This window comes from Amblyomma mixtum, chromosome 6 (genome assembly GCF_055824585.1).
Source record: "Amblyomma mixtum isolate Tamu chromosome 6, ASM5582458v1, whole genome shotgun sequence".
Lineage (NCBI taxonomy): Eukaryota > Metazoa > Arthropoda > Arachnida > Ixodida > Ixodidae > Amblyomma > Amblyomma mixtum.
Window position 1 is genome coordinate 120446920 of NC_143017.1, and position 17513 is coordinate 120464432.

Consider the following 17513-nt stretch of genomic DNA (forward strand, 5'->3'; position numbering starts at 1 on the left):
CCATCTTCTCTAATGACTATTGGGGGCATAGAATAATCATGAAATGGATTGAGAACTGGAGAGGTGGTGATGACTTCTTGAGTGAAAAAAGATGAGAAGGCACTGTTAAAGAGCTGAGCAGAATGGGCATCGTTCAGCTGGTCACCATTAGAACTTGTCAAAAGTTCTAATGTAATCTCATAAGTAAGAAATACTTCTGGTGCTGCAGGGAGAAATGCAGTCTTAAAAAAATTGAGTGAAGAAAGTGGTTTCATTCTTTTAGCTTCTTTCCCACCTGCATGGATTTCTGTTTAACGTTATGCATAGGTAGGTCAAATGTTTTAGGGGAATCCCCCAAGGTGGAGTAGATTTGTAATAAGGGAGTAATTACTCATTGGCATCCACCCGAGCGCAGCCATACGGCTACAAAGGAAAGCTATACAGCTTTCTCAGAAACTTCGTAGTTAAAGAAAAATTCGTCCTGGTCCGGGTCAAACATTTGACCAACACAGTTCCCACTTCGAGTTATTGATCAATTCGCTCTCGTCCTACCATAAGCTTGCCGTCCTGGTTAGCTCAATTGGTAGAGCGACTGCTCCGGTGTAGCGGTGATCCTGGGTTCGAACCCCGGACCAGGACGAATTTTTCTTTAACTACGAAGTTTCTGAGAAAGCTGTATAGCTTTCCTTTGTAGCCGTATGGCTGCGCTCGGGTGGATGCCAATGAGTAATTACTCCCTTATTATGCATAGGTAGAAGTTTTCATGCCTGTACGTATTATTCGCTCATGAGTCTCAATGACTACTTCGATGCTGCTCTACTAGCGGGCAGACAGAATTGCCAATGACGCAGGTGCGCAATGGGGTCGAGATGCGAGTGATGAGAATGTATTTTTTCTGCTCGTGCCATTTGCTGCAGTCCCGCATGTGCCGTTAGAATGCGCTGATGTCTAACATGGCATGGCAACGCGCTGCGTGGGCTCGCTAAATCTGATTACGGTATTACCTGTGGAAGTAGCGATTTTGCTGCTTAATTCGGCTCTCATTTTTTCTTTGGCTGCCGAGGTCTTTCTAGCTGCGCTATGTCGAGAAATTTCGGTACATATTTATTGGTCGTGAGGGCGCCCGGCCTCACTTTCTACGACTTATTTTTCGCGAAATCTAGTGAACATTTGAAGACTCCGGTGATTTTAGCACCTTGAATTGAACTTTCACTAGGCCGAATCATCCCATGTTTCATGGTCTCGTCACATTGATTTTAACTGAAAAGCAGTGACTGAACGTAGTACCTTACGGGCTTTCAGCCTTACGTCATATGGAGAGAACATTCTAAGAAAATTCAACACTTCTACGAGAATCAAGAGGTCACGAAGAATCAAATCGAGTTTTTTAAATAATTTTTTGTACTGTCCAAGAGAGGTTCACGCGCGTCTTCATAATCATCTCCAATGCCTCTAATGGGAGCTCAAGAACGCCAACAGTGTTAAGGGGTTTCTGTGGGCTTGAAAGGTTTACAATAAAACTGGAACATAGCCTTTTATGGGTCAAGCTTTCCCATAAAATAGCGGCGTTAATTTGATGAGTAAGCAAGTGATAAACTTAATTGTGTAAGATCGGGATATTTTCGTTGCAGCGGAGTATGCTCTTCTTCTGCATATGTAGTTCAATATAGACTCGTACACTTGCCTCAGCTGATTAGAAAGGCTGGAACATGCAAGTGTGAAAGGCCAGGCGACAGGGGGTTATCAGGTGATTCAAGGAAGGGAGAGCTTAAAAGCACAGGTAAGTACCAAATCTTTCATTTGTAATTACTTTTTATTCTTCTGCCTTGGTCATGAAAAATGCGTGGGCAACTCACATAGCTATAGGTCGTTTACAGAGCCCACGACTGCTTTTAGCATTTCAAAAATAAAATAAAACGCATTCCTGGACCTTTGGAACTCTAACCTGCTACGCCCTGATATTTGCACACGTCTTTCGACTGGGCGCAATCAGCACAGCGCCGATTTCGCCCAGGACAAGCCTTGGCGGCTTCGTATGCAACAGCTGCTAAACTCCCGCATTAGGAAATTATAAGTTGCGTTAACAAGAAGGAAATTATACGCAAACATTCACCGAAGTTAGACTGTGACGCCACGTCGGAACAGCTTTTCCTGCTACTGCCTACAAAAACATCGGAAAACGAAAGCACTCTACTGCCAAGAAACCTTTGAAATAGATATCACGTCAGTGAGTGTGATACTAACCAGTACTGCATTTAGCCTCAACTAAGTTTTAATTCGAAGTTGGTTCTTTGTCGATGGCTACGCAGTGTTGCATACCAATGCCGGAGCCCACCATTTCTTTCTGATTATTAGTGCTTATAACGCAGACAGCAGATACCAATGCAAAAAATGACGACAACGAACGCAGGAACAGAATCTTTGAAAATAAGGTATCATACTACGGAAATATAGAGGTTTTATCTTTGTACTATTGATGTCTCATACTTAGTTTCCTTTCTTGATTACTCAAGCAACGCCATTGCTCCGTTTTGGACGATTTCTCTGAGCCGCCTCGGCTGGCGATAAGAAAAGAAAAGAATAGAAAAAAAGTCAACAGTAGCTAAATTAGGCGGACGTCGGTGTCGAAATGATCTAAGAAAGTAGACGTTTAGTTAATGATCCTAGCCGCCTTGCTTCTTTTCGCATCTCGCCCGGAATGTTTCCTGGAATGGACGTACGATGCAGGCATAGGTGAACAGTCATTGGAAAAACATTTGCTATCTACTTGCGGGAAGTCATCAGTGGCCGGCGATGGTACTGCTTCCACGTCTAGAAGATTGGCGTTCAGAGAAAACCGTAGCACACGAATAAAAACGCGAAATTGCTACATTTGCCGCCAGTGGCTTAGTGGCGCTCGCGAAACCTTCTGGCCTCCATATAAACTATGCACACTGCTCTGGTATTACAAATAATTCGCTGTGCATAACACTAACGCTTCAGGCTCATTCGTGACCATGTGGCCATAAATATATGCTCTTTTATACCTGGTAAATGTCTATAATTCAACACCCGACGGGAAATACTTCCTTTAATTGGTTCATAAATTTATTCATCAGAACGGCTTCTTATGGCCTCAAATATGCTGTAGAAATCATTTTTTTTTCCTTCAGAGTTGATAGTGTTATCCGCTCTTTAGCCTTATTTTAGTTTTAGTGCCTTTTGTTCGCAACCACAGTCTTCTTAAGTGCAGTTAGCAACGCAGCTCACCAAGTGGAGTCACCAAAAAGAGGCTGAGCCATGTGTAGCTCCGTTGCAGTAACAAAGCTTAGAACTTGCTCCAATCTTTCTGGAACGAAAAGCACGCGGGCAAGTATAAAGACGTCCAGATAACCAACGAAATCTGCATGCACAGAGATTACACAAAGACATTACTCAAGTGTTTGTGTTCTCTGGGTGCTGTGTTGATATTTGTTTTTTTTTTACTCTGCGAAGTTGAGGTGCAACGACGAAAAATTCTTTTCATCACAAATACTCTTTGAAAATAAAAAAATGGGTGAAGAATAATTGGAAACTTCGGATTATTCTTCCTTCATAAGAGGCGTATAACCATGCGTCCTCCTGTAGTAGACAGATCATTGTACTTCTCGTACGAACCTGTACTCGCACACGGAGTAGCGCACGGAGAATAGCGCATGAGAGCGCACATGGAGCATGCGCTCTCATGCAGGGAAAATCGAAACTTTAGTTTTAGGTGACCAAGAGAGGCGCTCTTGAGACACCGAATAATGGTAGCCCATTTGCTATCTCCGCTTAAAAAAGAAAGAAAACATCAGTTTCTTTTTTTTTTTTTTGTACACTGCATCAACGCAACACCCAGTTGCCCGGTGCATCACCCTCGTAAAGACAATAAATGTTGTAAGAAAAAACGAAACCTTGCTGTCTGGAATTCCTCCTTCATATATTTTTTTTTCTGCACGTGCAAATCATTTGATGGGAAATGCAGCAAGAAAAATACAAGCCTTAAGCCGGCATCCGCACACCCTGCTTTGCATTCCATTAAAAAAATACTAGAAAAAAAAACGGGACAGTAAGCATTCTGGGTGGAGGGAACACCGTCCTAGCCAGAGCAGTAAAGGCAGCACGAATAAAACTCTCTTCGAAAACTCGCGTTCGTAAACAATCAACACTTAGGCAGAAATCTTGCATTCGGGTTTCTAGACACTTTATAACAACTTCCGATTAATTCCACTCGAGCGCTATGCAGTACATTCCTCCCACAATGCCCATTCGTGTGTTTTGTGAAGCTGCCTCGGCCTGGAAGTAACCGGATTGTAAATTAGGAAGATCGATCAAACATTCTGGAAGGAAACACCTTGTCATATCAAGTGGAGCCATGCCCTGTTCGCCCCTAGCGCACCTCAAACAAACACGATACAGTGGCTGCGCTCAGTTAACAGAAGCAAGCTCCGAAAAATGAACATCCCTATTGAGCGTTTTTCATAGCTATCTGCTTTTACCTTCTTCCTACAAGCGAAGAGTGCCACATGTATTTTTTAATAACAGCAATTAAAACGGGTTTAGTGCTTTCAGCAATGAAACAGCGTTAAGATGATCAATATAAAAATAAAGCACCTTTTACCCGAGGAGGGCGACCAGTTTAGGTAGGTTTGCTTGGTTTTTAGCCTTTTTTGCAGACAAATACTTTTTTCTCTCTTTAACACATGGATCAAGTGACGCTAGTACTGGTATCTGCGGATTAAGGGTACTGTATGATATGAAGTAGCACCTAGAAGGCATCTCTATGAAAGATAATTCGCTCACGATCGATAAGGCAGCGCGCGGGTCGCAATAAATACTAAAGTTTGAAACACGAAGAAAATAAAACATAGTTTCAGTAACTTAGGGACCGTAATCGAGCCTTTAAACCTTCTTATGGAAATGATGTGATGGTCTTGCTTCTTTCTTCTTTCGAGGAACTTTTGTTCCCCAATCACGAAATGACAAAAGCCAACGACTGAAAAACTGCGAGCAAGAATAGAGTTCTAGGATCATTTTCCCTGCATACCCTTCTCAAGAGGAAACATGTTTGTTTTTGTTGAAATGCTGCCAGTTATTCTGCCAGCGCTCATCTTCAACAAAAAACGTAGGAGACGCGTAGAACACTTCGATGCTACCAGCTTCGAACACTTCGATGCTACCAGACCTTGTGTAGCGGGTTAAATTGTTGTCCGGAGTAAAAATGTCACACAAATCAAGTTCGCACATCTCGAAATCCGAGAAACAGGCGTCTCGCCGTTATGTTTACCATGATTGAAAAAATAATATAGAGCGCAAAAATCGATAGAATTCTTTAATAAATGCATCGTATGTGCCATGTGAAAGAAATTTGAGGTGCTTTTAATTCAAGAAACCGTAGTGATTAGGAAATCAATTCAGAGGAGTTTCGTGTTTCGCATAGCGAGAAGAGAGGGCAGCCGCCGAGGAATGGTGCGCCCCGCGATAACGACTCGTGACCCAGGCGAAGAAGGCATTAAGGAAGCGGACGAACTTGGGTCGAGAGTTTTTCGCGAGCCTTTCTCGTGGTAATGAACGCCTCGCCAGATTTAAACGAATTTGAGCCGGGGAAGAATAATTACAGTCGCTGACCCAGGTGGCGCTGCTTCTGGCTAGGACCGTGGCTTTCCCATCGCCCGTCCCGTGCAGGGTCGTAGCACTGCATTCTCAGCCGCATAATACCGAGCAGAAGCAACTGCGGCGTCCGGAATGACGTCGTTATCCACAAATGACGCCCGTGAGCGAGGTTTCTTTAAGACCTCTGTTTGCACCCCTAAAACATGCAGAAAGGCAGGGGAGATAATGGGTGGTGGATTTGTTTTATTTATTCCTCGCATTGTACCGTTCCAACTTGGTTAGTGCCATACGTATTTCCGCCAGTTGGGCTGCGGAAACGGCTATGGGTTTCTTGGGTTGTGCTTTTCATGAGCTTCAGATATTGTTTCTCCCATTCGTGCAGTTTTGCCTAATCTGAAACTTCTTTTCTGGCTTTTCTCTCTTTCTCACTTTCCTTTTTGCAACAGGGTATAGTGAAGGGCTCTAGGGAGCAGTGTAGAGCACTAGAACAGAGTGAATGGTGTAGGGCACAATTTTTGGACTGGTCTCTTGGTGTGTCCTGCAAATATTTTTCGATTCCCTTTGGTTTTATGCATGAAATGCTTTCTGTTCCCTATGCCGGCACACCTCAAGTGACTTTGTAGCTAGAACCAAAAAGAAACAAGAAGCGAATTGAAGGAAAACACGGATTAGAGCCTAAAGAAACTATCGCGAAACATTCAATCAGCCCCACGGTGCCTACGTCCTGTGCTGTCGCCGGAGCACCGCGTGGGTCAACAACAGAGTCTTCTCATCCCGGGGTGGAAAGCCAGATCGCGCTGCCACAAGGAGGCTACGCTTTCCTATTGCTCCTTTCACAAAGTGCCTCTTGCACCTGTATTAATTGCAAACGCTTTTTTTTTTGGAGGGAAAAGAGTTTTTCTGAATAATTTGAAATTTATTCAAGCAAACCTTGGCAACGTTCAATTTAGAATGTCTGCAGGCACGTAATTTATGGAGCGCTGACCTTATATATTAAGTAAATATCGTTAGATTCGGTTTTGTTAGCTAAGGCCACATGAGGAAAAAACAGTAAAAAAGCTTTCATTTTCTACAACACAGCAGACCGTCCACACGTAGAACTAAAAATAATGAGCATAAAATAACATAGAACTATTCGTTGGTGCATGCTTTGTATATTATGTCCAAAAGAGATGCGATTGATTCGGAGACAACATTTTTAAGCGATATTGATGTGTTTTTCCTTTCTTGAAAAAAATTCAAATTGTAAAGATAGATCTTCGCGGTCGGTACAGAAATAAATTGCTGTGCCGTCAATTCACCATGCAATAAGAAAATTTTGTGCATTAAAATGGCTCCTTTGCACATGGCTATAAGAATTCGCTTGGCCCAGGCCATGGCACGTAAACTCTAGCCGATGGTTTCCAACATCTACGAGGTAGCGCCGAAAAAGAAATACATGTGTTTCTTAAATGAGAAACAGCGTCTTTTTTAGAGCGCGCCAAGCGTGCTGTCCTTGGAGGTTGTTGCACGGACTGATGAAATTAACGTCAATTCTCGTGGATGTTGCCACCTCCCATCCTTCAGTTATTTTTGCCTCATGTGTGGCGAGCCAGTCGTGTAGAAAGCACACGCCTTTTCTTTATGTCTTTCGTGGAGCTGCTTCAAAGTTGTTTGAACGTTATTTATGTTCACAACGCCTGAGTTTCTCTTCGCAGCAGCTTCTCTTGGTCGTCGATTGCGTTATTGCCTCACTTGCCATTTGGTCTTTGCTCTGCGGTGAGGAAATGCGTTTGCAGAAATCCAATTGGCAACTTTGTTGCTCCACTTTAAGACAAATATTGAAGTAGCGTTTTTTTTTACGATTCAGAAGCGTTTCAAAATCTGCGAAGCCTGGCGTGAATGTAGCTTTGTCTTTTTTGTGTCTTGCTGCTGGCTCGTAGAGTGACAAAATGCCTGACCTTTGATTTTGTTGCCTTTGCAGAGTTCGATGTCACTAGAGCAGATTCAGATGTTTTCTTTTGTTTTGTTTGCTGTCGCAGGCTCTTCTATCTTCCTTGTGGCTGAAGATCTTTCTTCTGCGAGAAATATTGCTACTGTCTCTACATAGTTCAATAGATAATATTGTCAGCACTCAACACGCTCTTTATATTATGGGAAAATAGTGTTGTATATTTTAAAAGGAATTCAATGAGCTGTAGCGAAGACGCTTTCTTTTTATAGCTTTGGCATTGCGGACGAAGGTATGCATCGCTGGAATGAATGATATTTGATTGAAAGTAATTGTTTTTTGAACGGAGGCAAGAGACGCGAAATATTCATTCCTTTCATGTGCTTTAATTTAATCATTTCCGTCATAATTTTACACAAAAATTTTATTTGATGAGCTCTGCAGTTCGGAACAGCGCTTGTAAACGCTAGCCATGAAAGCCGTTACGCGGACGCCAGTAAGGCAATCATTAGCGCGCTACAGAGCATATAGTTAGCCACCCTTCGTAACACGACGGCGTTCTTTACAGGTCCAGCGAACTGTTCTATCCGTGTTGTAATGAATTCGATTGACAACAAAAATCACTGTACTGCAATGCTGTATATTTAGGTTTCGTTATCCGATGAACTTCCTCTTCTACACTAATCCTAACGCAAATCAATTAATTAATTAGCCTGCCAGTTGTGCTCTCAAAGCTTTGGCGCAAGAGGAAGCAAACTAATGGTTAGTAAATTAGTCTTTTATCGTAGCATATGCGCGCCATGTAACCTAAGAGAGAAAGCCCCGAAAATACGTTTATGTATTACATTACAAACAAAACAATGTAAAAGGAACGTGAAATGATTCTGCCTTCTGAAAACTGAAACTCAGGTGCAAGAATTTGCGGACTCTGCAAAAGTTGACTCCATTTCGCGTAAATAGTTACCATAAAGCGGCAGCCATGCGTACTCGTGGCTGACAAATATGTAAAGTAACTTCGAGACTTGACGCAACCAGGAACACTTGAAAGTCAAGCAACGACAAGCAACTGCATCAAGATGGTTTGATACGGCAGCGAGTAGCCTTCCCTACCAACAACGCACTTAAGGGCTCGGCGTGGGACTCAGCGGAAAGTCACGAGAGGAGAAAACACTCTCGCATCACGCGCATCACGTCACCAGCGTAATTTGTAACACTTGCTATCTGCCACATGAGCAGCGCAGAAGCAATCAGCGAGAGTGGCATAGGAGACAAATGTGTGCAGGGTTGGAAACGTATAATTATATACATATACGTTTCAATGGGTCAATTCAGTTAAGAAAGAACAGTAAGAAATTACTTCCTTCACTAAATTTTCTCCGGAGGTTCCTTGTCCACTGCACGAGCAATATTTAAGGTTCACGCCAATACACGAAATCTTGCCCTACGACTTGTACCAGGTAAAACAGGTTAGTGATAAGAAATGACTTCAAGAATCAGGCTACCCAGAAGGCATCGTTTCTGTTGTATATGTGGTTTCGGTTCCGTTTTGGGAATCACCTGCCGCTAGAGGCACCAGTGTCGCTATGTGTATATATATGACTGTATGTGGCAATAAAGCGGGATTTGTTTGGTTGCTAGCAGTTCGTGTACTTGGGCGGCACCCGCCGCTACAACATTGGCGACGAGGACGGGATCATTTCGGGGGGCGTGACTTTCGCCGCTTGCTTTCCGGCGCCATGAGCATTTCTGGAATCGCGCCGCCGCCCCCGTTCCTGCCTGTGCCTGGTCGGCCTGCTGTTGCGTGGCCGCAATGGTTCCGCATCTTCGAGAACTACCTGCTTGCTTCGGGGGCCTCTGACTGCACGCCGGATCGTCGCAAAGCACTACTTCTTCACAGCCTCGGCGTAGAAGGTCAGCGCATATTTTACACATTACCACTTCCATCGTTGGACAACGCCAAGCTCGGTGAGCAAACTGCTACTGATAAAGCGTCGGAAGATAGCAAGGGCACAGGCGACACAAGGCCTGAAGTATCGTCGTACGATATCGCAGTTACCGCTCTGCACGCTCATTTTTCGGCAACAAGCAATGTTGTTGCCGAACGGCATCGTTTCAGTAGGCGAGTTCAGCAAGCTGGTGAATCAGTGAATGAGTACATCACAGCATTGCGGGAGCTTTCTGCTACATGCTCTTTTCCTGTCGAAGAAGATTCGCTGCGTGACCAGTTCGTTGCGGGTATTTCGTCTCGAAGCTTACGCGAGCGTCTTCTGCTTGAAGGATCGTCTCTCTCGTTCGCTAGAGCAGTACTACTGGCAAGGCAGTTTGAGCAGGCGTACAATGATCTGCAAGAATTTCCTTCTGTAGATGTTGGACGCATAAATACTCGTGGAAATACGCCTACGCGTACACCAGAATCCGACGAGAGCTCGAAGCGGGCGCACAACCGCCAGTCTCATTGTTACCGCTGCGGTTCATCCCAGCACAATGCAGCATCAGTTCGCTGTCCAGCCAAAAGCAAGCGTTGTCACCATTGCGGTGTCATGGGTCACTTCCGCTATGTTTGCCAGAAACGAGGCTCCGCTCCGGTGCGTGAGGTAGACAGCCAAGATTCTCCGAGCGAGGAAGTTTTGAGCATTCTGGCTGTGACGTCGGCCGCTCGCTCCGCTGTTCACGTCACAGTTTCGATTGGCCGTGCGGACATAACTTTCCTTGTAGATTCTGGGTCGTCAGTTTCCATTGTTGCACACGATCTTTTTAAGCAGTATTTTGAAGGCCAAGTACTTTTGGCCCCGACTGTTCGGTTACTGGACTATTCAAAACAGCCAATTCCGGTTCGTGGCTGTTTCTTCGCTGACGTTACGTACAAAGCTAGCACAACAAGCCTTCTTTTCTACGTCGTTGAAAAAGGCACCTCACTCTTGGGTATCGATGCCATCAAGGCCCTCGGTCTACAGATTGATGGGTCATCTCTTCAATGCCTTGAAACGACGCTAACTTCTAATTCTCGAAGGGAACAGCGCCCTGACCCGACGAAAGCCGTGCAGGATATTAACCTCCCAAAGGAATTAGTTGGCGAAGAAGAGACTCAGGAAGAAGAGACTTTACCAGATGAAACTGTATCAGTTGCCCTTATTTCTTCTTGCATTACCAGGGAAGAGTTTGAACAGGCCCAGTCGGAAGACAGCACACTGCAACGAATCAAGGCCTACATTGAATCGTCCTGGCCTGCGCAAAAATCTCTGCCGGGTGAGCTTCAACCTTTCTTCAAGCTTCGCGATGAACTGTCAGTGGTGGACAATTTGATTTTGCGTGGGGAACGCCTTGTGGTTCCCGCATCACTTACAGCGCGGATAATTACCGCTGCTCATGAGGCTCACCCTGGAATTGTACGAACGAAAGCACGTCTGCGAGAAAAATTTTGGTGGCCAGCCATGGACAGGCAAGTCGAGCTAGCTATTCAAACGTGTAGTATATGCCAGGCAGCGGACAAGAGCACGAAGGTTATGACTGCACCATTGAACCCGGTCCCCTTACCAAAGGAACCGTGGCTAAAGCTCGGCATGGACATTGTTGGCCCATTTGAGAGAGAACCACACGATTGTCGATATGCGATCACGCTGGTCGACTACTTTTCTAAGTGGCCCGAAGTATACTTTTGCAACCAAGCCACAACACGCACAGTAACAGGCTTCTTGCTGTCAGTGTTCGCACGTGAAGGTTACCCTGAGGAAATTGTTTGCGATAACGGGCCACAGTTTTCATCTCGAGAGTTCCAAGCTTTTCTGCAGGATCGCGGCATCCGCTTGCGGCATTCATCCGTATACTACCCGCAAGCAAACGGACAGGTAGAACGGTTCAACAGAGTTTTTAAAAGCTTTGTTCAAGTGGCTACACTCGAGCAGCGTCCCTTACGCCAAACGGTAACAGAATACTTGGGCATTTACCGTTGTACGCCGCATGCCACAACTGCAGTTGCCCCAGCACTTCTCCTGCATGGACGTCTGCCAAGGACTCGGCTCGATGTCGTTGGGTATCCGTCAGCAATATTTGCAACCAACCCTAGTTCAGAGCTCCACCGCCTACGCGAACGGGTGAAGCAAAAGCAGCTATCCAGTAAACTATACACAGACGCTCGCAGGGCCGCAAGGGAAACCAAAGTGGATGTTAGTGACCTTGTACGAGTACGCAAACCGACAACTGCTTTTAAAGGTGATCTGGCCTTTAGCCGCCCAAGAAAAGTGATAAGAAAGCAGGGGCAATCGTCTTTCCAACTTGATGATGGAAAAACATGGAACGCTTCAAAGTTGTCAAGGATGCCACGAGCTTCTGCATCTCTCTGTGGGTGGGGGGAAAGGAGTGATACAAATGACACCGCTAGGGAAAGCAGCTCACCGCCTACTTTGGAGAGACCCGTTTCAGAAGCGCCAACCGGAACTTCAGCTGTGGCTGCTGCGAAGCAGCCGCCTATGCCACCAGTGACCGGCTGTGAGCCGGAAGAGACTTCGCCTGCCGCCAGTGGTTTCTCAGAAGCATCGGGACCTCAGCGTAGGGTACAGCCATCAAGGAATAGACGACCTCCAGACCGCTATGGACACTAAGTACAGCAAGACACGTTTTGCAGTGAACATGAACCTGTCACAATCTGCACGAGTGTTGAGTTTGCTGACGTTGTGAAATAGGGACATAAATGGAGTTGTATCTTGTTTTCCTCTTTTTGTTTTATATTTTTGTATGAAGTGCATAAGACAAGCACATTGTTGTTACTGTAAATATACTTCTGTAAAAGAGCACTAACGTACTAACACTACTAAATCACTAACCCATGTAGCTGTTCTTTTTATAAGGAAGGGAATATGTTGTATATGTGGTTTCGGTTCCGTTTTGGGAATCACCTGCCGCTAGAGGCACCAGTGTCGCTATGTGTATATATATGACTGTATGTGGCAATAAAGCGGGATTTGTTTGGTTGCTAGCAGTTCGTGTACATGGGCGGCACCCGCCGCTACAGTTTCCTCGACATTTGTCAAAAAGAATTCAATTTCAGGAAATCTTCACACTGCACAGACAATCCGAAAGAATAGAGCTAATAAAATCAACAAAAGCGACGTCCAGAGCCCCATTATACCCTGTTGACACAAAAATGGGACAAAAGGCTTGCGGAGCTCTCTTTGGTGCGTCGGCTTTCTGACGACGGCATGTCATAGATAAGCTGACGACACATACGGATGTGCCAAGCCAGCCGATTCAGACGTTGGTGTGCAAAGCGAAAGGCCACCTATTATCTCGAAGCTGGCTGTTCTCAACTTCCTCTTTGTCTGCTTCAAGATGTTCTGTTGACAGAAGAAAAGTTCTGCCATTACAGAAAAGATTTTCCGGAGAAACATACACCAGAAAAAGAATAAAAGCGGCTCCTTTGGTGCCGGTCAGACACGACAAAGTGCTGGGAGCTCTCCATAGAGGAGTGCAGGCTGCTCTTATTCCCATCTGCTTTTGCTAAGCAGTGTCCTGCACTGACATCAAAATGCAAAGGCATCGGTAATGTAAAGATTCCTAAAATTAGGAGTGTAATAATCGATTACTCAAAATATGAGTCAAGTGGTTACATTCTTTATGGCTTAGTTTGAAAAAATTGACACACGATTACGATAGTCGGTAATGCGAAATTTCAACGCAGCTCTTCACGCATTTCAGTTTTGCGATATGCTGACCTTCGGCCACCTTCTCACCTTCCAATTGTCCATTCCTCCGTTCTCGCCGTTGCAGGAGGCCTTTCGCTCTGCTAACACCTGCCACGGTTGTCACGTGGCATGTTACGCAGACTACGCCGACGCCAACGAATACGACGCGGACTGCAGGAAAGGGCCGCCTAAGAGCTGGGCTCTAAATATACCTTCCCTCAAAGCTTTTCCTGAGCATATCTTCCCCGAAGGAAGCTTAAGGAGCTGGGAGTGAATTTGTTTTTTGTTTTTTTTTTGTCCTGGCTGACTAAGGTGAACGTACAAGATATTTAATTTGAATCACAAGTAAACACAACTCCTAAACAGCGTAATGACCGTACGCAACTTATTTGTCATGTAGTTATCGCGCAGCGTGGAAATCTCGATCCCGTCCGCAGCACGACTTCCTTCCTTTCCTGAATGTCCGCTCTGTTGGTGAAATCGTTGGATTGATGTGAAAAACTGACGGTTTCTTCCCTCTGCACACCAGAAACAGCAGCGTTCAGAAGCAGTGTGCGGAGAAAGAAAGCATCAAAAATCGTACCAAGCCTTGGTGTATTCTTCGGTACTGGTAAAGTTATTGAGCAAACCAACAATAACCAACAATGAAGCCGACGTGCTTTGTCTTCATCTTCGTACTCAGTGAACACCGTACTTGACGCTCTGAGGCTCTGGGGAGGCATCGAGAGATTCTTGTGCCCCTGTTGCGCCTTGCGTCAGAGGACTTAAAATAAATGGCCGTATTCCTGACGCTTTCCCTTTCTAGACCTCGTTTCAGGAATGGTTCCAGATTACTTTATTTTTCCCTCTAAATATTCACAGCGTAGAGCACCAGGTGCGAATTCTCGACGCGACGAAATAGTCTGCGGTCTTTTTTCTTCGAACGTTCGAAATCGCGATCGATCAATGTTGCAAAATCCGTTGAAATTTCGACCCAGACTGCTGATAAAATCAGCACGGCACATTTTGGAAGAAACTAGGTGTGCAAAATGATATATCTCGAGTCCAAACGGGTACCTAGTGGAAAGCGCTTACTCAAAGCCAAGCAAGAACTAGTTGCGATTTATGGTTCTCTGAGCCCATGGAAAACATTACCCATTGATCCCGAAAAGAATCTTTGGAAAGAAAACAAAATCACCTCTTTTTAAAGGGTTGCATTTAAACAGTGAGATTTCAAGCTCGTGAGAGCTTCTTTTACACTTTACCTTTGTGTTAGTTCGGGCCAGGTATTTAAATGTTTAGTGTGCACTCTTTTAAAGCGTACTGCGAGTATGGAAGTGGGAGTCCGTCATTCGGCGCTGTCAGTTTCTACATTCCAGCATTCAAACGTGCTTTTCTTGGGTGCGCGAGTGCTCCCTCTAGAGCGAGCTTCGCAGCACAAAAGTGACGGCACAAAAAGCAGTCACATCAGTATTGTTTGCGCTGTGCTCTGCTGTATTCATCTCTCAACTGGCTACCCATGCTAGGTAGCCAACCGCAGCACCATTCTGAGTTGTTGTTGTTGTTGTAGCCTACGACAGAATGGCGCCATTCTGAGTAACGCCCCTACCTTGCCTATACCTCTTCCTCTTTCTCTCTCTCAAGCCAGAGCCTGCACTGTTGACACCTCAGTTGCTCGCTGCTGAAGGAATCTTTGGACCATTGGCCCAGTGTTCGTTATCAAGACCTAATCAACCTCCTGAAGTTCTCTACTGGTGTCTATGAGAGTAAAAAATTCTCTGGCGTTGCCGGGAGAAAGGGGACCCGACGGTTATTGGGTCGGCGCATTGTGAAGGAGTGGGGATGGCTTTACATGTGGATACCGATTTTCACCATATGGGATAGGGCATTTGCTTGCGCCCGTTATTAGGGTAGAAAATATGGTAGTAGCCATCTCGAGCCTTATACTTGTTTGACATGAGTTGTTATTCCTAATAAAACTTGGCATCACTAACTTCAACACAGTACTGATATCAAGGACATAGCTATATATACCCAACGACACCAAAAGCAAGCTTTGTGAAAATTCATATTGCCACGTATCATTGTAGCGTCCGTTCGTTCGCGCAAGGCCGCAGAAAAGGGGTGTTATCATTTTTGTTCCTGACGCGAGAAGCGAGCGGACTAATCTCGATTGTTCACAGCCATGAACAGCTTCGCCTACGTGTTTCTAGATTACTCTAGATGATCTCGACCTGTTATCTCGAAGTTTCCTAGCCGGCTTTAAATTGAACGATGCCACGAGCAGCGGGCATTCGTAGTTCGACGATTGACGAGCACGCTTGTTGCTTACGCCGCCAGCGAGTGAGTCAGTTCTTTTGCGGGCGCAAGTCAGCCCAAATAAAGAGCTTCATTTGCAAGTATTTCTGGTGTCTTCCTGACCGCTGGACTGCCGTCACTACAACGTGACATCTGGTGGAGGTGCTGGGTAGCCTTCCAGGTACCGGACAACCCCTGCAAGTCGTGATGCCAGCCCTTTCAGTTATTCACCGGAGGAACTGACTCCAGTCTACCACACAGCCTCTGGAGCCTCCAGCCATGACTTACGCCGCAGCAGTGCGCCGTCCTGCACCTCGACGACGGGACCCAAGCCCCTATCGCCCTTAGCCAGCTGCGCTGGAGCGCCGCCTTCTCGCCCCATCTCGCCCGTCCTACGAGCGCCGCACACGGCCGAAGAAATGCGACGAGTGGAGAACACCCGACCAGCGCCGCCAACTATGCTTCCACTGCGGAGAAGCCGGTGACATTCTCCGGTACTGCCCATACAGGAGAATGGGCATCCGAGGATTTTCTTACGACGCCCCACGACCCCGACCTGGCCTGCGACCAGCCGCAATCGAAGAGTTCTTGCGTCGGGAAGAATGCCCATCGCCGAGCCGCCTATCTCGTTCTCCGTCGCCATCGTCACCGCGCTATGTATCTCCTAGCCGAGGCTACGCAGTGCGCGGACGCTCCCCCGGCCCCCGAAGGTTAAACTGAATAAAGCAGCCTCTGGAGGTGAGGTTGCTTCTGAGCGCAAGAACTAAAACCGTCCATCGACGAAAACACAAGGCTATGCCTCCACTACGACGACGGCCCCTACGACGACGGCCCCTACGACGACGACGACCACTACGACGACGACGACCACTACGACGACGACGACCACTACGACGACGACGACCACTACGACGACGACGACCACTACGACGACGACGACCACTATGACGACGAACCCCTACGACGACGACGACAACTACGACGACAACTACGACGATGACGACAACTACGACGACGACGACACAGCCAGACTTGAAGCTTTTACCGCTGCCCTTAAACCTTATTACGAACGCTAAAGGACTCGAAGTTCGCATTCTCCGCATTTATTTTCATTTTAAAGCATCGAGACGATGCTTCTTTGCGAGGGGGGTAATGCCACGTATCATTGTAGCGTCCGTTCGTTCGCGCAAGGCCGCAGAAAAGGGGTGTTATCATTTTTGTTCCTGACGCGAGAAGCGACCGGACTAATCTCGATTGTTCACAGCCATGAACAGCTTCGCCTACGTGTTTCTAGATTACTCTAGATGATCTCGACCTGTTATCTCGAAGTTTCCTAGCCGGCTTTAAATTGAACGATGCCACGAGCAGCGGGCATTCGTAGTTCGACGATTGACGAGCACGCTTGTTGCTTACGCCGCCAGCGAGTGAGTCAGTTCTTTTGCGGGCGCAAGTCAGCCCAAATAAAGAGCTTCATTTGCAAGTATTTCTGGTGTCTTCCTGACCGCTGGACTGCCGTCACTACAACGTGACAATATTGCATTCCGAAGGGAGGGAAGTTTCACAACCTTTGCTTGCAAATAACTTTGGACATAAATCGTGGCCGCATTGGCGTTCCCCGCAGCATGTCATTTGTTTATCTCTGATATGCTTGCAACTTAAATTGAGCGCAGCAGAAAACAATGCCCAGAAGCGCTGCCGAGACTTATTGCAATCGCGCAGTAACCATGTAAAGCAACTTATCGTCATAATTTTTGTTTTCGCTAACAAAAATGACACGCGTAGATGTAACTGGACCACAGAGAGAATAAATCAGAAAAAAAAAGAAACCTTGCTCACAGCGGCGCTAACTTATTGCATGCCCTCCACCTTACTGCACAATATTGCCCGACAGGGAGGGGCTCCCGAATGCGGACGCGTTGAGGAAATGGCACATTTAATGCACAGCTCGTTTTCATTTCGTGAAATGATAAACTGACCGCAGTTTTCCGCATGCAGCAGTCATTTGTTCCTGTGCGCCTCGCCAGCATTTCATGCCC

General features: G+C 46.1%; 1 protein-coding gene across 1 annotated transcript; it reads left to right on the forward strand.

Annotated features, from left to right (window-relative positions):
• The first annotated feature begins 9045 nt into the window (after positions 1–9045).
• LOC149340210 (uncharacterized) lies at positions 9046–12494 on the forward strand. Its single transcript, XM_089548977.1, has one exon. The coding sequence runs from the start codon at positions 9106–9108 to the stop codon at positions 12118–12120; it is 3015 nt and encodes a 1004-aa protein (XP_089405103.1). The 5' UTR covers positions 9046–9105; the 3' UTR covers positions 12121–12494.
• The last annotated feature ends 5019 nt before the right edge of the window (positions 12495–17513 follow it).